The 21699-nt window shown below is 40.2% G+C and overlaps 1 protein-coding gene across 2 annotated transcripts in view; it reads left to right on the forward strand.

Moving 5' to 3' along the window:
• The window catches only part of GLIS3 (GLIS family zinc finger 3), a 481604-nt gene extending 460548 nt beyond the window's left edge, over positions 1-21056 (forward strand). For both annotated transcript variants that reach the window (XM_023213188.3, XM_023213189.2), the window contains 2 exons: positions 15685-15867; positions 16767-21056. In XM_023213188.3, coding sequence (XP_023068956.1) covers positions 15685-15867; positions 16767-16903 — 320 coding nt within the window. In that variant the 3' untranslated portion in view covers positions 16904-21056. The remainder of the gene's footprint in view (positions 1-15684; positions 15868-16766) is intronic.
• The last annotated feature ends 643 nt before the right edge of the window (positions 21057-21699 follow it).

Here is a 21699-nt window from a genome sequence, read left to right on the forward strand (position 1 = left end):
ACTCCTATACACACACACACACACACACACATATATATCTTTGCACAGTTTCTTAGGAAATATTTGTAAAAGAGGAAATGCTGGATTACTGAGTATGCACATTGTAAAGTTGGATAGGTGCTGACACATATTCTTTAAGAAAGGCTATACTAATTTCAACTCTCATCAGCAGCACATTACAGGGCCCCCATTTCCTCACACTGGATGTTAGTATTTTAATTTTTGCCGATTTGTAAAGCTAAGATTGGTGACTTGTTTTAATTTTTCCTTTAGCTAGTAATGTAATTGAGCATCTTTTCATATTTTCATTGAACACTTAAAGACAGTATTAATAGTAACAGGGATTAAATAACAAGAGCTACGACCGGGGTTTTTTACATTATTTAAGTATGTTTCACCCTGTCAGTCAAGCTGTGTCATTTGCAGCAAGACAGTTTGTTTTCCTGACTGGAACTCAGAAATTTGTTGATGAGGAAGAAATATCCAGAAAAATCTCTACCTCATTGACCATCATGACTTCGTCAGTCAACTTAAAAATGCCTATAGACAGTGTTTAATTAATATTATTGTAGATTTAGCACTTTTTCTTTCTTTGGGGGAAGGAATGACGTCTTTCTAGAAGCAAATGTTCTTATATCTGAAACTTATGAAGTTGGCCTCTAATGAAGGAACTCTTAAAATGAATTAATTATTTTTCTGATAACACCATTCTAGGTGTTCCTCTGTTGGACTCTTCAGGGCTAAACATGTCAATGGCAATCTATGTCTTATAATTCCTGTATTTTAAACTGGAATACCCTTATAAATATGGTAAACAATTGATGGTTTAGAAGAAGAAAAAAAAGGTAACAGTTGTAGGTGGAGCTTCCTTAAAATACATCAGTAAACATCTGGGTTGCTGGTAGTGAGGCCACTCTCTTCATAAAACAGAACAACAAAAACAACAGAATACTGGAACTGGCTTGATCTGTCCCCATTCACATCCTCTGAGCTCAGCAACATGTTACAAAACAATCCCAATTCCCTTAGAATTTCTTGTTGGTTTACTTAGAATTGTGAGTGCTCTTTCTGATTACAGGAATTTCCCCTCTCTAACCAGATTGTTCAGACTAAACTCTTTATTTCATTCTTTTGTGAGGTCTTTGAGAACTATACCTTACAAGATGTAAGTCTATTGAAATAAAAACATTCTGGTATTTTTCCAGATCACTTAAGTATAACTACCAAACCCTCCCTTCTTATGTTCATCACCAAACCCAACTTCATCTCACACATCCCAAAACAAGTTCTTAAATTTCCTTGCCATTGTGGCAAAATCATTCAGGGAATCTGAATTAGCCAAATAATTACGCAAAGTTATTTGCATCTGTGGATCTGGGCTGATGCGGTATTTTTGTCAATACCAGTGAGGTCCATGGCAGTACCTATATTCATATATCCATATATGTTTTATAAATCACTCTTACATACATAATTTTTATCAGTGCCTAGTAACTATGGTTATATAGAAATTGCCCAATAAATACTTATTGGATGAGTGCCTGACAAGATACAAAGGCAAGCTTCCTGGTAGCCAGATGGAGGTAACAGAGATCCCGGGATCCAGTGATGTATGTCAGGTTTCCCAAATACAACATCCACTCTCCTATCTCAAAGCCACTTATATAGGTTTCTGTACTCTTACTTCGAGCCCAAATGTAATCTTAACATAATGTTCTAGGGAGTAGGTTTTGGGGAAGCCTAACCATGTATAACAAAGACTCAGTTATGAAGCAGAGGTTCGGAGGGAAAAATAATTGAGTCATTGGATCACTGGCAAGGATGAGGTAGGGGCCCACTTTTAGATTAGAGTGCTGGAAATTTGTGTAATAACAGACTTGGATTCGAAGATGCAAAAAATCACCTAGTTAGTAAAGCGGATGTAACGTGGGAGTTTGGTTACAGCTGGACAACAGAAGTCTAAGCCACAAGATCAGTATGGGACCAACAGTGAGACCAAGACTTCTGAGTCATTCAAATTAGGTCCCATGATTTCACCTTGACCAAGAACTGACATGTGAGAGACAAGCATTGAGAGAAAGAGCCAGGCAAGTCATCTGGATCCATATCTGCTGAGAGTGTAATTCAAGGCCCTTTTGGAACAATCATCACCACCTTATCCCCAAGAGCCTCATCTACCAGCAGGAAGGGCTGGGAGCCTGCCGAAGGGGAAGAGATGCCCCTGGGAAGAACTCCCTTTCTCCATTTCAAATGAAATTAGAGCCGTTCTGTTGTTGTTTTAAATTGGTATTTCACTTGGAAATCTTTCAAATGCTTGTAAATCGTCTAAAGATGTTCTCTTAGAGCCTCTCAAACTTTAAGAAATACCTTATTAAATATACAGAATTCCAGACCCTTCTTCCAGAGTCGGCCATAGAGCTCAGGAATGTGCATGTTCAACACACATGCCAAGGTGGAGCTGATGCCCCAACCCTGGTAAGAATCATTGGCCTAGACACCAACTGTAGGGCTCAATGCCTTCTCACCGTGGCTCCCCAGTCAGAGATAACCCAAAGGAAACAATTTACCTGTGACTCAAGAGGTTAGAACTCTCCAGCTTCCTCCTCCCTTTATCTCTTGGGGAAACCTTTTTTTTTTTTTTTTTTTTTTTTTTTTTTTTTTTTGAGACGGAGTCTTGCTTTGTCCCCCAGGCTAGACTGCAGTGACATGATCTTGGCTCACTGCAACCTCCACCTCCAGGTTCAAGCAAGTCTCCCGCCTCAGCCGGCTAAGTAGCTGGGATTATAGGCACCTGCCACCATGCCAGATTAATTTTTGTAGTTTTAGTAGAGACAAGGTTTCACCATCTTGGCCAGGCTGGTCTCAAACTCATGAGCTCGTGATCCACCTACCTCGGCTTCCCAACGTGCTGGGATTACAGATGCTGGGGAAGTGTTTTAAAAAGCTGTGGAGAACCAGGTGGCTCACATAGATTTCAGGGGAGGCCGAAGGGAATTGAGATGCAGCAGCACTTCCTTTTAGTAATCCATGAAATGTGTGTTTGGAATCTTCTTCTCTGCTAGATCTTTCTTACAGCAAAACTTAGTCAGAAAGACAAGGGCATTTAAAATTAAATCTTCATTCTTTACCATACTTCCCTTTTTCTGTTTTAGGTCCAGGTAGCTCTAGTCAAAAGATTGCTTGTGGGTTTATGGGAAAATGACTAATACAACCATAAGCAGATTTACCTTTCTACTCAGAGAAGGATGACAGGTCACACAAGGCTTATAATGAGACAGTAGGAGCTAGAATTTTTAGTGGGTTTTACTGTTGGCAAAATAATTTCGTGTTTATTATTTCAGTTGATCCTTGAAGCCACCCAGTAGGGATACATATATACTAGCAACAAGCAGTCCCCCTCATAGAAAAATTCCCAACTCCTTCTTATTAACCTTGGCGAAGTGTTTGCTCCACACTGCATCAGATACAGAATATCCAAATCCTCCACCCTTCATTTTGATGCTTACTTGTATCCAGGATTTTTGAGTTATAGGGAGTAGTTGGCAGGTGATGAAGTGTGGGTGGCTACTCATGGGCAACTGGGCACTGAATCCTTTGTTCCCTGTGCTGCTTCTCCTTCCCACGTTGAGGATTCTGATGCCACAAGTGTTATTATCTATTTTTATAAATAGGGATCATAGGCTCAGAGAGGCTAGAGTTCCCTCAAAGTCACACAGCTAGTACATGGCAGAGCTGGCTTTCAGGTCCATCTTGGATCCCTCAGGATTTCTTGGTTTTGAGAATTTCTATTTTATGTAATTTCCGAATGTGCATTATCACCATCAGGACTCACTGAACCATTTTGCTATAACTGCATATATCCACACATGGCAATTACTGAGACACATTGCAATTAGTCTATTTTGGCAGCTTATCATTTTGAGAATTTGGAAGCCATAGGCCACCACGCGCTAGGGTTTTGGGTGGTTTAGGGATATTTAAATGAAAATTGATTACATCTTTTAATCAAGAGTGTTTTAAGCATGCTGCTTTCTCACTCTGTTTTTTCTCCCTATTTCCCTATTGTCTCTTTTAGCCACCTGCTCTGCCCACTCCCATTCCCTTGTTTGAACCTTTTGAAGATGTGAGTAGCAGAACCTCCTCCTTCTCTGCTACCTAGTCACTGGAAATGAGTATATAAGCCTAAGGGCCAAAATGTGTTCGCAGTGATAAATGCTGTTCCCAGCTTGCTACAGACCAGATGAGGTGCTGTGAGGGGCACAAGTGGAGAAAGTACCCAGCATGTTCAAAGTGCATCTCACAGTGGCCTGCAAGTTGGCAGCAAGAGCTGTAGGTGAAAATGGCCTTGCTTCTTGGAACCACGTGGACTTTTCTAATTAGAAGCCTTCATGCTACAACCCATCTCTCTCCAAAGACAAAGGGACCAGGCAGTTGCTCCAGTGGTCAACTTTTGAACCACTGTCATGGGTTCCTTCAAAAGAAATGTGCCTAAATGGAATTTTCAGGGTTATTATTTCCATTATCTTCCTCTTTCTTAGTGGAGTAGTTGCTTAAATGTCAGTCGTAAATAGCTCGAGTGCTTTGCAAGCTGGTTCAGTTCTCAGCCCGAAGAAAAATCTGTCTTCCTAACACAGTCTGTGAGCTGTTCCTGCAGCTTCCCCATTTATAGATTCTGTATTAAAATGAAGAGTCAGTTTTTATACCTCTTCCAGGAGGATGCTTAGTAGAGTCCTACCTCAGATGAAGACCTGGATGGTACTGATGGCCAAGACAAGCAGCCAAGGCAAAAATGATAACCAAATTGTGGCATTTTCACTTTTAAGAGCAGCATGATTTTATACTTAATAGTAGTAGGTTGTGTGATAAAAATTGCTTAAGAACTACTTATGTGTTACACAGAACCTCTACATATTTCTAAGCTTGTTTCATGGTTACATAATTGAACTGAAGGCCTACTATGTGCCAGAGAATGCATTAAATGCTTTTATAAACACTATTGTACGTAATATTTTCCACAACCCTATAAAATTTCAAAGAAAATGGGGCTCAAGAAAAAATCATTCATCCAAAGACTCACAATTGGTTAATAGGTCATCTGGGATTCAGACCCAAATCCAAGTTGTTCATGCAATGGATGGAAATAAAATAGGGGCTAAATCAGAAAATTGGCCTTGAGAAATTTCTGAAATGTCTCTGTTTCTACACTTGAGGGTTTGTAGAATTTTTCAGTTATTAGGTGATTTGATCAGTTTTACTAATTAATTAAATACTTTTCTCCCTAATGAGAATATTTGTACTTTCCAAAATGTTGATGCAGTCTGGGTAACTTTGCCTGCAACCTGGCAGTGAGACACCTCAACAAAAGTGGAAAGATTGTATTTAAATTGATTTGGTCAGAAGCCTGAGCCCCAGTAATCTGACATGAACTATGTCCCTGAATAGATACAGATTTGAGTCCTGGTTCTGAAACGTGGTAGCTATGAGGATTTGGATAAATTTAGTTATTTTAACTTCTCCCTTTTTTTTTTTTTTTTTTTTTTTTTTGGCTATAAACTGGGGACAATATTACTTAACCAAAAAGTTGTTTTAATGATGAAGATTTTCTGTGTAAAACACCTGGGGCAATGCTTGTCTCTGAGTAAATAAATATTAATTTCTTTCCTTCCTTATGACAGAATTCTGAGTGGTTGGTATAACAGTGACCAAAATATTTTTCCAAAATGCCAAAGCAAGGAACCCACCAGTGAGAAAGCTCTGGACTTAGTAGGAGACTGTATGATTGCTGTTTTCATTCTGCTGCCCATTTGTTTTAATACAAACGCTATATCCACAAATAATTCCAAATGTCTGTATATTTAGAAATATTAGAATGATTGGATGAATTTTGCACCTTTTGACGTGATATCATATAAACAAAATATTGGTTATAAAGGCAAGGTACTCAACATTTCCTCTGCTTCCATCTCATTGTCTAAAATGGGAACATTTGTTTGAAGTACCTGCTTACAGGACAGAAATGTCAGAAGACTACTTAAGAAGAAATTTTCAAGGTAGTCTAATATTAAGGTACCATATAGGTAGTGAGTGTATGATTCCCTGGGCCTTTCTCTGAATTCGAAGTTTGAATGTATAGAATTAGGCTGAGCAGATGCGACCACAAAGACTGTATTCTTATGGCCTCTAGGAGCTTTTTCAGAAACTTACCTATGTGTTCTTTTTTTCTCATTGGCTCTGTCGTGGATTAAAGAAGGTTTTCCAAGGCAGCAGGTCAAGGGTTCCCAGAGAGCAAGGGCTCCACAAACATCCCGAGCATTGGAGAAGAAATGAAGGGAGCCAAGGGGAGTGAGGACATTTATCTTCTTTATCCTCTGTCCCTTATCTTTTTCTTTCCTATCAAAATTTGTATTTTCAGAGACTGTTTAGTGTGGTTGGTTGGGGGAATTTATAACTGCCGTGATTGAGTGATTGAGAGCTTTAACCTGGACAGGGAGCGTTTGAATCCCTGGGAAACACCTAACTGACCCAAGTAAATCTCCCACTTCTAGGCTGTGTGGAAGTGTATTTTTAGCAGGGATTCTTCTTATACTTGCTATTGTCTTTGTCATCTGCTTTCCCATGCCCATTCCACTCACCAGGAAGCAGAATCCCTGGATTCAGCAAACCTTCCTTTATTCTACCCTCTGACTTTGCACTCCAAGGGTGAGTGAAACCAAAGAATCTTCTCCGCAGGAAGAAAGGTGGGTTGGCCAGAGATGAGCCAGTCCCACAGAGAGCTGAGGACTGTAGGTCTCTCTTAAGTACTAGGGTGTATGGAAAGAAGAAAGATATCATATCAGTAAAACACCTGTATTTTAATTCTCATAAAAGTAACCAAGATTTCATTACATTTATTCAGTCAACAAATATATATTGACTGCTTACTACATGCCAGGTACTAGTCTTAGTGCCATGGATACAATAATTAACAAACTGGTCAAGGTGTCTGCCTTTATAGAATACATATTTTGGTGGGGAAGGCATCTAATACAGAGATACATAATATAAAGGGATACATGTCCACTCACTTATTTAATAGACTATTTTAGAGCAGTTTTGGGTTCATGGCAAAATGTAGTGGAAAGTACAGGGAGTTCCCATATACCCTCCTCCCCCAGCCCCCTCCACACACAACCTCTGCCACTACCCACATCCCACGCCAGAGTGGTGCATTTGTTACAATCAATAAACCTACAGTGACACATCAGTTTCACTCAAAGTCCATAGCTTATATTAGGGGTCAGTCTTAGTATTGTATAGCCTATGAGTTTTAACAAATGTATAATGGCATCTATCTACCATGATAGCATCATACAGAATAGTTTCGCTAACTCTGTGCTCATCCCTCCCTCCCCACAAACTGTGGAAACCACAGACTTATACTGTCTCTATAGTTTTGCCTTTTCCAGAATGTTGTATAGTTGGAGTCATGCAGTATGTAGCCTTTTCAGATTGGCTTCTTTCACTTAGCAATATGCATTTAAATTTAAATTCCCTCCATGTCTTTTCATGGCTTAATAGGTCATTTCTTTTTAGTGCTGAATAATATTCCATTGCCTGCATGTACTGCAGTTTATTTATTCATTTTGCCTACTGAAGGAAATCTCGGTTGCTTCCAAGTTTTGGCAGTGATGAAAAATGTTACTATAAACGTCCATGCAGACGATTTTGTATGGACATAAGTTTTCAAAACCTTTGGGTAAATACAAGAGGACACAATTGCTGAATCCTATGATAAGCATATGGTTAGTTTTGCAAGATACTGCCAACTTGTCTTCTAAAGTGGTTGTACCATTTTGCAGCAAAAGAGTTCCCATTGCTCCACATCCTTGCCAGCATTTGGTGTTATCACTTTCAGTTTTCACCATTATAATAGGTGTGTAACCAAAGATGGTCCAATTCTTCTTAGTAGTGTGAGGGGCCTTATATGGTGTAAGTCAGTGCTTCTTGAAAATAACCACCTTTTCAGACGTGTCATAGGTTAGTGCCTTTGGTTACAGTGGATGTGACATATGAGACTTGGTGACCCTGAAGTGAATTGAGCAACAATATCCTTCTTCTGTGTGAATATTCCAACTTGTAAAGCAGCCCAGAGGCATAGGGTGAATTCTTTTCCAGGTGACCAGAACTTCTAGACTTGCACATTAGGCTGGGGTCCTCCAGATCCAGGTTTGTTGTCCTTCATTTGCTTTGGCTTAACTAACAAGCAGAATGCTGAGATGGTCTTTTAACATAGGGTCACAGAGAGGAAGAAGAAGAGGAACAGCAGAAGTATGGAAGGGGATGGTGATGAGCAGTGGTGAGATGTTGGCAGTTGGTTGTAGAAGTGTGGAGCCACTAGTATTTGGGGGAAACAGCAACCCTGGTGTGGCCATCAGCATATGGCTCTTGTCTTGCTGGGTCTTAGGGGATGTCACCACTCTTCCTAAACCAAGGAGCGAGTTGCCCTAGGGGCTTCACTGGTTATGTACCATCTTTTCCTCTTTTCTTTACCTGGACTTGGTTTATAGGAATTATTCAAAGGTGATAGGGCAAGGGCCCCAGAAGAGTAGGAGAATCCACAAAGAGTGCTGGAAAAGAAGAAATCCAGAGGCCAAGGAGAGTGAGGTCATGCATCTTCTGTGTCCCTGTCCTTGGGGTCCTGGTTTGAGCCCACCCATTCATCACTTACACTTCTCCATGCCCTTGCATATGCAGCCACCATATGACTGGGGCCAAAATCGCTACACTTCCTAAAGTAGTAACCCACAAAATTATAGTCTCTGCAGAAAAATAATTAGAGCTGTAAAGCTCATAAATATACATCCTTCCTTCCACTTGGCTAGCAAACAGCCATACGACCAAGAAACTGAGGGACTGCCAACTCTGCCTCTGCCACTGATATCTGCTTATTCTTCTACCCAGGCACAAACTGCTTAGCACTAATGGCAGGAAATCTGCTCTGCCAGGGCTGGTTCTCAGCAGAGCTGTGGGGTGACCTCCTGACTATACCTGCCATCAAAGACAGGGCCAAACAAAGGGAACCACAATCAAAACTTCCTTATTTGTTCTGTTTCATTCTTCCTATCTTGAGTGCATTCTGGAAAAGAGAATTGCATCTCTATGTATCCATTAAAGAAACTTTTCTTTTTGTTATCATATGTAGTATGAAATTATGTTACTTGATTTCTCATTTATATGTTTTTCTTTCTTTCTCACTAAAATGCAGGCTCCAAAAAGGCATGGAATGTGGTTTATGTACCACTATATCCCCAACACTTGAATAAGTGCTTGGTAAATAGTTGTCAAGTAAATGAATATGTAGAAATTGAAATGCTTATGTTATTAGAAGAACAGAAAAAGAAAAAAGTAAAAGTAACAGTTATAGAGTGTGAACTGTGTGTCAAGCACATGCCCAGCACTTTACATTGGATGATCTCTGTTAATCCTCTTTAGTCTTTGTGGTTACCTTGCAAGTAGATACTGTTAACACCCTCATTTTGCAAAATTACAATGATTGCAGCAAAGGCAAGCACACACATTAGTCACTGTTTCTTCTGAAAAGTCAAAGGAATAGATTACTCCTGAGATTTGGGTAGTGACTGAAAAACTATAGCACTTGGCCTGGATCCCTGATTGATACAGTCTGCATCACATGGAGTTAAAGGGTTTTCCCATCTGACATATCAAGGGGTCTTGGAACCCCCAGCATTGTTTCCAAGGAGTCTCCTAGAGGATACTGCCAAGCCTGATTAGGTCACACTCTGGCGGGGGAAGTTCTGGGGAACCCTCCTGATGTTTTTGAGGGGTTCCTGTTGTCATATGTGGACCTTTTGGACCTATGAGTTGTCATCATGGTCCAGGCTGAGCCTACAGCAGGGAAGGGGCTGTCTCAATTCTGAGTGTTATCCATGTAGCACTTTTCCTAGTGCCCACAGTTTGGTGGTGGTTCCCCAGCCTCACTGTAAAGGAAAACAAGCATTTTGTTTTGCAAGGCCATCTGCTACATAGACAAACCTACTAAGTACACAGATCATGACTTCTCCCCTTGATGAGGTGTACGCTGACGGTATTAATCACCATCCATGTTCCTCAACAGTTGGGCAGAGCCTTCTGTGTTGATACTGCACCATCAGATGGTAGGAAAAATGGAGACCACAAGGGCACATGGTGACCCTGGTGCGCATGGAGAGCTAGGCCTGCAATCTGAAGTGAAGAAAGTGGGTGACACATTTCTTTCTCCTCCTGCTGCTTCCAGAAGGGAACACAGTACCTCTAGGAGGGTTGGTAGTGCCCTCGCAGTTTAGCCTAAAACATTCCTCAGCTTCTTGAAGGGTAAAGGGACCATTCTTTACTTATTAATGTATTTATATTCTGGTTCCTTCCACAAAGATTGAAGTGGCAAATTTGCAAGGAAGAGATAGATGTATTAAAAAAATCTAATATGCTTTCTATCTTGAAGGCCAGGAGCCTAAGATTATTTATGTTGGTTTATTTAAACTTGGGGTGAGTCATGCGTTTTTCTTTCAAGAATTTAATCAGAATTACTCTTGAAACAAAGTTCGCTAGACCTGGGAATTCAGATTGCCCTAGAGCTGTGCTGTCAGGTACAGTAGCCATGAGTGGCTATTTAAATTTGAATTAATTAAAATTCAATAAAATTTAAAAGTCAGTTCTTCAGTCACACTAGCCACATTTCAAGTGGCTGAAATGTGATGTGATAACCACATGTAGCTACTGCATTGGACAGCACAGATAAAGAGCATTTTCATCATCATGGAAAGTTCTCTTGGACAGCATGGCCCTAGAGGGTATCCTTCTATTATCATATTTAGTCATGTAATGCCTTTCTCCTCTAACTTCCCCACTCCCTTTGTACTTTGAGAAGGAAATCCAAAGCTTCATGGGGCTGCTTTATCATCATTAGCAAAAGGGACCGTGAACTCTTTAACCTATCATCACAGAGACACTAGTTACTCCGTGACTAAAATAAAAAGAAAAAGCCTTCTAAGAATGAATGCATGTGAAGAAATTCATGCATGATATTAGAGGCAAAAACAGAAGATAAATATATAAAACATTTCAGTTTTGTGTGTATATTCTGAATCGTGGAAATAAAAAATAATTTTTGCCTTCTTTGTTTATACTAGTCTGCATGTTCTAGTTTATAATTAGCCTCAAATATTCTTATAATTTAAAAAAAAGTTTGTTTTCAGAAGGGGAAAAGAAAACTTCCCAAAACTGAGAGGAGGAAGAATGATTCTCCTTGACCTTTGGAAAGTGCAGTTTAGGTAGAATACATTTATCTGCAAGTTCCTCCCCTCCTCCATTCTTGAAGGCAAAATAACTTTTAAAGTAGAGGGGTGATTCTGTAATTAAATGTATAATAACAACTAACATTTATTGCCAACTTAAATTTATGTATATGTTCTTATGCTATTACAAATGCATGTGTTCTCACTCCAGCTATATTATCAGTCCTCAAAGACAAGGATGTCTTATATTTCTTTGGTTTCGGCAATAGCACCCTAACCAGCACTTGATAGCCACTTTTGACTGACGGACAGATTGGCTGACCTTGCCACCACTCTCAGGTTTTATGCCCACAAAATGTGTTAACATCTTGACTCATTTTGCTTTGGGTCCGAGAAGCAGTGTTCTTTCCAAATTTGCTACATGAAATTCAGCCGCTGGAATACAGGAGCCATTCATCAGAGAACGAGTTAGGCCTTCTCTGGGTTTGTGTGTGTGGTAAGACCCTAACGGAATTTTTTTTTAAAAAAATTGTTAGTTTTGTGAAAATAGCACTGGGAAGAGAATATGTGAAAACTCTTTGAGTGACCGCAACCATCCACACCAGTGTATTTGGCATCTCTAGTAACTGGCTACTTGGAGGGAGAGATTTAATAAAGAGGATTTCCTTTTCTTGAGTTGGCTGTTAGAGTGATAAAACATGCTTGTGGGGCCATTCTGGTTTTGACAGTTTCCTGTGTCAGCCAAGACACCCACAGGCAGGAATTAGAATCTACTCTGCCCTCCTCACTCAGATCCAGACTAGGAGATGAAGCCCAGAATGTTGGATTTGATACTTAACTTTCCCAGGTGTATTTTGCCACATCACAAACCTTTTATACTCATATATATCACAACACTTGAATATAGACTGAAGCATGTGACACTTCTGTTTCCTCTTAGAAAGAGGAGAGAAGATAGGAAAGGGAGAATAAATTGGTTTTCACGAAAGGTCAGTGAAAGTCTCTATCATTGTCCCTGAATGATTAATGTCCCTATTTGTGAAGTTGTGGGAGTTTAGTGAAAAAATGTCTTCTTTTCTTGGAAGGGTGATATTTTACTGAGGAGGGCTATCAGGAAATTTATGGGTGACAAATATGAGGAGAGCTTGCATAAGGGTATAGATAGCAAATATTGTCTCTTTTGCTCAGGAGACATTACATTCTAGTAGACCAGCCATGGTGGTTTATGATAACGTTTTCCTCCTCATGGGTATGCCATATTTGCCTGTACCTGGACTCCAGGTACCAAAGTCAAGATCAGTCCAAGGAACTACTGAAACCATACATCTCCACATTCCAGGTTCCCTCAAACCACTCAGACATGTTGCTGTTCGGAGCCCCCAATAGGGTGAATGAAGAAATTAGTCTGTGTGTCAATAAGCACAGGATTGAGGAGCCATGAGCAAGAAGAGGTATACAGCTTAGGTCTTCCAAAGGCCAAAACTGTTCAAGTTTCCCCCTGGAAACAGGGGGTGTGCCACATACCTGCTGCTTCGTCCTTTCTTACATTGGTTATTGTTAAATAACTTCCTTGTTATTTTTGGAAATTTTATTTCCCTCAATGAACTTTTATTTTTAAGAACTACATTGTCATTATAAAATAATTTTATTTTTTACTTAGCAAACATATATACTATGTAATTTATATTATTATATATTACATAAATGCTAATTATAAAATTATATTGCATAATATGTAAATATTAACTCATTTAATCTTTATAACTCAGTATGATGTAATTACTATCATTAACCTCATTTTACAAATTGGAAAACTGAGGCACCGAGAAGCTAAGTAATTTGCCAAGACTACACAGTTGGTAAGTAGTTGAGCTAGGATTTGAACCCCAGGATCCAGAGTACTTGCTCTTCACTATTGCTAAAATTCAGAAAAAATATAAAGGCCAAAAAAAAAAAAAAATACCCAAAGACAACCATAGATATGGTAACTTGCCATCTTTATTCTGTAACATAGGCATCCATACAACTGATCCTAGGCTTCGTATTCAATTTTGTATCTTGCTTTTTGAAACATGAACCTTATAATGGTCTTTCCATGTTGTTAAAAGCTTATTAAAAATATTGTTTTAATACCTATTTAAAATTCCCATCACATAAATGTATCACTGTTTGCTTAGACATTCTCTTATGGTTGGCCATTTTGGCTCTTCAGTTTTCTATTTTGATCACTAGCACTGCAACCACTGTCCCTGTGCAGAATTTCTTAATGTTCTTCAGAATATATTTTCAGGATACTTTATCAGAAGTGAATTTCCTTAATCTAATAGCCTGAACACTTTTAGGGTTCTAAATACAGGTTGTCAAACTGTTTTCCAAAAGGCTTGTACACTCTTGCAGTGTCAACAACACTACATAGAAATGCCTTCTTCAGTGATACTTCAGCATTGAGAATGATTTTTAGAAATGTTTACTAATGTGATAGGTAGAATGTGACATTTTATCATTGTTTTGATTTGTATTTCTTTGTGGGCTTGAGAGTTTACAGTTTGCTCATATTGGATATGAGTACTTATGAGTGGTCTGTTTGGGTCCTTTGCCTGCCTGTCTGTTGAAACCATGCCTTTGGGGATCAAAAGGAAAAGAGACAATAATTTTCCATTCTTTCTTCTTCTGGCCTGATGTGGAATTTCCTTAGGTATTTTCCTTGTCTATACTAACAACAAGCATTTAATCTTCTTCCAAACCTTATGTGGATTTCTCTGTTGATTCTATATAAAGTGCACTCTAGTCTGTTTATAAAGGATATTATCATTTTGTTTTCCACTATGAATGTGCCGTATCCATAAATCTGCATTTGATCTATCTTGGATCACAGACTCCTAGAGGGCCAGTATGTGTCTTTATGGACAGTTAAGCACACATTCTTTGGCAATATTCATAACAACCATAGAATAGGCCTCCCAGCGTCCCAGCAAGGGTGATCTGTGCAGTTACACAGTCTACATTGTGGATCCTAATGGGAAATGAGAAGGGTTTAGCGCATAGTATGTTGGATGTATCAGTTCACCCTGGTTTTACTTAAAGAGAGCTAAGAAGAAACTCAGATAGCACCTCCCCTCTCTTTTGATAGGTGATTCATTTATTTAATAAAGGATGAAGCCTTCCAGTCTCAAGAAGAAGCAGTTCTAGTAGAGGAAGGCACACAGGATTAAGGGTCCAAAGTCCATGGGTTTGTTCTGCATTCTCCATTATTTAGTGTTTGTGGAAAAAATCCCAGGGTACTTTCTCTATTAATCCCTTTTTTTCCATCAAAACCAGAATAGTGATATAAATAATAACTGACGTTTATAAAGTACTTTAAAACGTTACAGATGGACTTCCTTATCCAATGACTCACTTAATCTTCACAATAGCCTGCTGAAGTAGACAATGACATTCACATTTTACAGTTGAGGAGACAGACACAATGAAATGTAGAGAGTTAACAGCAGAGCCACAATTCTCCCTCCAATAAAGTATGGAACTAAGATTTCATTATTATATTTTCAAAAGCATATTACGCTCCAAGAAAATAATCTGTTGACTTAAATGTATTATGAGACGAGGAGAAAGAAGAAAAAAGTAAGCTAGCCATCATGAAAGGAGTGGAGGATCATAGAAAAGAACCACATAGGACCCCAAGGAAAACTACATTGAATGGAAAAAAACTGAAAGGAACAGATAAAATGAAATTATCAAAAGGTTGATGATTATTTTCAAATATTACTCTTTTCTCATATTTTTCCTTTTTTGGAGTTTTATTTGTATTTCATTTTTATTTTCTAACATTTTCATAACAGTTTTTCCATTTACTGCAAAAATCAACAATAGTAATAGTTAAGTACATCCAACTACGAAATACTGTCTACCTAGCCAGGATAATAAGATCTAAATGTGCATGTATTTCTCTATTGGAAAGACAGATAGATGGATGCATTTTTAAGTGGGTCTTTTTAAGAGCATTCTGCAAGATGTTAACCAGTGTGTAAACAGAAGAAAATATAGGATAAAGGAAGTTAAAGAAGATGCATTTAAATGCCGGTGAGACAATCTGGGGTAGGAACCTCCCCTGAAGATCAGGCCTTCAATGTCCAGGACTCTTCAGAGAGTCTAGGGAAGGTAAGAAGGCTTCCCACTTCAGATACTAAAGCACATAATAAAAATGTTACAAACTAACAAGTTTGGAAATCCCTCTAAGGTAGAAGAGCTTCAGCCCAACAGTGCATTCCAAATGTTTGCTTGGAAGATTTTACAGGTGGCCTTAAGAGTTAAAGGCATTTGTCATATGAAGCCAGGCTGAGTGAGGTTCTAGCTGGGTTGGAATGATCTGTGGAACTTGTGCCCAAAGGAGCTCAATGCCATGCTTGTATTTCAGGATTTTATGGGCAGTTGCAGACGTTCTGCCCCCCACATTATCCCGATTCCCAGAGAACTGTGCCGCCTGTCAGCTCCTGCAGTGTGGTGCCTTCCTTTGAGGACTGCCTGGTCCCTACATCCATGGGCCAGGCCGGTTTTGATGTTTTCCACAGAGCCTTCTCGACTCACTCGGGCATTACAGGTGTGTTGGTTGTCTGTGACTTAGAAAATCCTGTCAACTGACAGGAGAGACCAGGTGGGCTGCCTGTGACTGACCTGGGCTGGACTTGACCAAGCACGTGACCGCATCAAATCCTGTTGAATGACCCCTGAAATGTCTCTTATCTTCACCTTCCTCTTCAGCCCTCCTTCAGCCCCTCTTCTTCCACCGCCCTGGTGCAGGAGCCATCATGTCTCTCCCAGACTATGGCCATAACCTTCCAGTAAGTCTCCCTGACCTGATTCCTTATCTTTACCGTTCTTCCTTCCATACTACTATGAACATTGCCTCCCCAAAATGAAGGATAAAATATGCCTCTTTTCTGCTCAAATATATTAAATAGTTTCCAATTGCCTAGAGAATAAATTCGATTCTCCAGCATGGCATTCAAAGCCCCCATGAGTTAGGCCTGATCTAGCTTTCCACACCTGCCCACACACATTTTTCCCTACATACTCTTCACCTGAGCTTTGCCAGCACCCTTGACCCCACATGCCTCTCCCTCTCTGTCTTTGCTGTTTGTTTCCTCCTTCTGAAATGTTCTTTCCATATTTCTTCATCTGTGAGAATTCCATTCTCTTTATGACTCAACTTTAACACCACCTCTTTTTTGAGGCCACCCCCAGCCTTCCCTGGAACACTTTTCTTTTACTTCCTCTCAGCCTGTCTTTTGTGCGGTCATATTTTAGCCAGCTGCCTGCAAGTCGGCCTCCTTCCTCACTAAGGTTGTGGAAAACAGAGACTCGCTCTAGGGCCCAGGGTGGCATGGTTGCCTCCTTAGCTCCCAGTCCTCATTTGCTGAGCTGCATTACTGGAATGCACTTCCAGTGGGTGTGGCATGGGGCAGGAGTTGCTGACTTACTGTGTTCTTTCTCTTCCAGTGTATGATTTACCTTCGAGTTCCTCGAGCCTTTTTGGGGAGTCTCTCCGCAGTGGGGCTGAAGACGCCACCTTCTTGCAGATCAGCGCTGTGGACCGCTGTCCCAGCCAGCTCTCCTCTGTCTACACCGAAGGCTAAAAGCTCTCTTGGCCACTCCTGCACACAAAGGACCTTGATGTTGCTTGGCACCTTTTGTTTCCGTATTCTCACAGACTGCATGAGGAAGGATGTCAGCCCAATCAGCGGGACCTGCAGAGTTACTGATGTTCTTTCGGAAGGCAGGACTGAATGGCAGAGTTAGCTTTGCAGGAATCATTGCAGTTGCTCCTTTTTCTCTCTGGGTTTCCTGGACTAGGTGACCAGCAGGACTATCTTTTCAAAGGGAATTCAGAGCCTCACTCTACTGGATACCTGTTACTTCCTGGCTGTCAACACTTAAAGGACACCAATGAAATGATGTGCATGTGAACATGTAGTATGGGGATGACCCTGTCTGAAAACTCCAAACAGGGAAAAAGACCTCAATTACCAGAGGCATAGTGACCTGCCTCACCTAATCCTCGCCCTCACTGCTCCTGATGCAAAGCCAGGCACAACAAGGGAAATCCATGTCCAAAGCATAGTGTGGTCTCAACTCTTAGAAACTCCCTGGGTTTCCCTTTTCTCTTAGCCGCATGCTAACCAGTTGCTTCTCGGTGTTTCTTCAATAGCAAAGTAAGGTTTTATACGCCAGCAGCCTATCTTTGTTTTTGCATTTTAAAGAGTTGTTATTTATACGTACTTTAAAATGAAAAAAAATGTGTAAATGTCTGTTCTTTGGATGGAAATCGTTATTATTGTAATCACCCCAGCTATAGACATTTTGCACTGCTGTGGTTCCGCCTGGCCCCACCTCTGGCATGTTAGTTTTGCAGTTAGCAAAGGCTACCTGAGGGAAATGGAGTGGGCACCTCCTGTACCAACAGTCCTGTAGCTGGAACCTTCCTGGGTTGACTGTTTAGTGACTCCACCTCAAAGACTTTGTTCAAAGAAAAACACTGTTTGACTGGTTTACCCATTGCCTCCACTCTGGTGCTGTGCCCAGAGAAGTGCCAGATGTGAGAACCGGGACAGACTGAGTCGTGTGCCGGCTTCCCTTGGAAAACCAAACCTAGTGATGCTTGACTTCCAGTGCACAGATTTTACTAACGTTTTTCAGGATATCCACTCATCTGTCTGTCTCTTCCCTATACTTCTCTCCACCCTCCTTTTGCATCCCTCTTACCCTCTTCCTGACTGTCATTCAGGTACCCCCCCCCCCCCCCCGCCAGCCGCCATTGTCTGATCATCTTGGGAAGGAAGAGGTGATAGTTCTCGAAAAGTCTACAGAAAGAAGCAATTCTTTTTCTGAGTTCCAGGTTTGAAGGCCTGGAATTTTCCCAGAGCATTTGATCGAAAATATCAAGCCTAAATAGGAAGTCATTTTTTTTTTTTTCTGTGACACCTCTTGGAGATCCCAAGTCCTAGGGCATCAGCTATAAAAATTGGCCAGTCCCAAAGATACAGTAAGTTCTAACATTCTGGTACAATCATATTTCAAGTATTTTTTCTCACTTTTTAAAAATGTTTTTCTGAACAAAAGTGAAACAATGCCATTTGTCAAACTGAGATCTTTACAATCTTCAACAAGACAGCTAAAACAGCTTGATGTTAGATGGGATTCTGTGACAGTTCGTATATTGACAGGTCCTTCCAGTCTCCCTCCACAGTCCCACAATCGGAAGTATTCTCCCTGATTCCAGAGTTCATTCCAGCATGTAGTAGAATGAGGTGAATGAGGAACCAAGTATGAGTTTCGTTTTCACAGTGCACTTGATCAATCTAGTTTCTCTGAGTAGCGAACTATATTCTAAGAAAAGCTTTCATGTAGACGTCAAAGTCTGCAGAAGAGGTGAGTTCACCACTTTGCAAAAACCTGCTCTGCTTTACAAAAGATGCGCATCAGGCTTCCTTTACAAGTGAACTCCAAGGCTGCTTGTAAAGTACCACCCTTCTTGCAGCTTTGTGGGTCGTGTCACTTGGCCTAAGCAAGTGGCCTAACGTATGCATGCTCACAGCTGGTAGCATCCCTCGTGCGTCCTTTGTCATACTCTGGAAAGAAAGAAAAACTCTGCTATCTTCAGAGAGACTGTCTATTCATACTTAAATAGGGAAGCCTTTACAAGGAACTCAAAATACATTTCATTTCATTTGTACAATGAGAAAAAAGATGAAAAGGCAAGGTTGTTATTGCAGTTGACATTGTCAGCCCTGCCTTTTGGCTTTATGTAATTTAAAGTAGAAAGGGGGAAGGAGGACAAAACAGAATCTGAACTTTAGAAACCATGGACACCACCTCCCTCTTTAAGAGGAGCTGCTTGTGAACCAGGCTGCAGTCTTCCTGTGGCCTCTCACAGTAACCCTGCCCCTTTCTTTCCTCACGGGGGCTAGAGGGACTCTATAGAGGGCCTAAGCAGTAGAGGCACCTGCAGCCCTCCTTCCTCAGCAGGAAATCATTGTGGAGCCCCTGAGGGACATTTGCATCTCAGAGAGAGTATGCAGGCAGCAGGACCCAGTGCAGCCCTGCTTCCTGCACCGTGGGTCTTTCCTGATAGCTGCAGGCTTGAGATTGTGGCCTCAGGATAGGACACGTTCAGATGCCTTCCAGGCTACACACTATGCTTAGATTCTAGAGTCTTTCCTGACCTTAAAATTTGTCCCTTGCTTACTTTCACACTGCAGAAGATTTATATATACTTTCATCAGTATTTTTGCAGTAGTACAAGTGGAAGCTTCGAAAAAATCATTCCCTTTCATGTCCTGGTTTTTTAAGTCTTGATATGCAACCATTTTCATAAACATCCAAACAGAAATTGTCATTCCCCTTAAAAACAGAAACAAAACAAAAAACTAAGGCTTGTGAAAACATACAGCACAAAGACAATTATCCTATTGCATTTAAAAATATCAGTCTGCCTAGAGATATTTCACTGGCTGCATTGTCTTAATTCCCTTATGAATCTGCATCAAAGTGTCAGTTATAATTTAGCCTCTGATCAGCTATTAAATATTATTTAACTATTTACCGGTCCTGTGGGGTATCTCCCATTACCCACGTCTCCCTCAAATTACATAAGCGATAATAAAGTAGGAAAAAAAAAAGGTCTTTATTAGACCACAGCAGAGTTACCACTGATAACAGAGTGTTGGCTTTGTTCAGTTGTTTCTAAATTACCAGCCATCAAGCACAGTAGCACCCTAAAACCAATTTTGAGCAAGGATAAATTCAACTCCCTCATCCGAGAACCCTGACTTTCCGGTTGCCTTGAAGTATTGGGAATAGTGACTATATGTTCAGTTTAATTATTTGGTATTTTATTTGACTCTCTTGGCTATGTCATTTTATAGAAGCATTTTTAAATAGCACTTTTTGTTAGTGGTATGGAATTTCTGCGGTAACTTTTTTTTTTTTTTTTTTTGCAACAGATGAAGCAAAAAAAAACAAAAAAACACTCATTGGAGAAATAGTGAGTGTAAAAAAGAAGAAATTTATTTTGTACAGACAGCAAAGTATCCTGTGTAATGTTGCTGACATAAAGCACTTTGGGGGAAAAAAGTGGAAATCTGTTTTCCATAAATCACACAGACTCTTGTACATAGTTATATACACTCACGTAGAGAAATGAACTGCATATATCATACTGGATATGGGGCCGATTTTACTCTAGAGGCACATCTGGTGCTTATTGTCATAAATCTTTTAAAGAATTAGGTACACTTTTTTCTATTAATATGTATAGTTTTGTGATTTGTCACAGTTATGTTTCATATAATCATAAGTTATTTTGTCTTGTTCATGAAGTCCTTTTTTTATGTCAAAAGTAAAATGAAGGGATTGTGCACTTGGTACAGAATAAAACTGGAAATAGAGGAGACGCCCTCCTGCCTAAAATCCTCCTTCAGCCTGTCGCTTTAAAACACAATGGCAACCATCATTGTTTGTTTGTTTGTTTGTTTGTTTGATTATTTTGTTTTGTTTTACGATCAGCCTCCTACATACTGGGAATGGTAATTAAAATTAAAGGCAGATGATGGGGGAGGGAATGTTCAAGTCCAGCTTTAAAATGCCGCATTGCTTTGGGCCAGAGCTGCAGCCTGGATTTAATTATAGATATGAGGACGAAATGGCAGTAAAAATGAATGTCTCCCTGAATCCTTTACATGTTGGGAGTGTCCATAAATAAAACATGAAGTTTTATTTCATCAGATTTAATTAAAGCTTTTATACATGTTTTATTGGTTATTCTATTAATTCGCTTCACAAACTGGATAAATGTGTGCTAGGATTTGGGGTTTATTTGTGCCTTTTCAAAGTAGCGCTACATCATGCTTCAGAAATGCCTCTAGTGCTTGGTACTCCCAGTGCTGGGGTTTCAGCAAACTGACATTTGGAGGAGGGGATCTTTTCAGCCCTGTTTTCCCAAAACCGTTCAGAGAAAGACACAAGCATCAGCTTCCCATGATCTGATACCCTGATCATATAATCTGTTCCCTGGAGAAAGGGGCAGGTACCATTTCCTTGGTTTCCTCATCCTGTCCACTGTGCATGCTTTATAATATCACCTGCCCCATTGACTGTGATGAGCTTTCTTTCTCAGCTCCCATCTGTGGGGGGATGGTGTCAGAATTTTCTCACACCTGGTTTACCTGCTAGCCAAGCATGTGAATCCAGAAGAGATCACATTTCAAGGACCAATCTTAGAAAGGTGACTGTTTCCTTGCTACTTTTCTTTTAAGACTTGAGAATTATTTTAAGAGAAGATACAAAGTGGAAGGGACGAAGGTCCCATGAACCTTATCTGGTCCCTGGAGGTCAGAGAGCAGGCACCATTAGGTCCAGGGTTGTGGAGGTAGAA

Source organism: Piliocolobus tephrosceles, chromosome 14 (assembly GCF_002776525.5).
Source record: "Piliocolobus tephrosceles isolate RC106 chromosome 14, ASM277652v3, whole genome shotgun sequence".
Classification (NCBI taxonomy): domain Eukaryota; kingdom Metazoa; phylum Chordata; class Mammalia; order Primates; family Cercopithecidae; genus Piliocolobus; species Piliocolobus tephrosceles.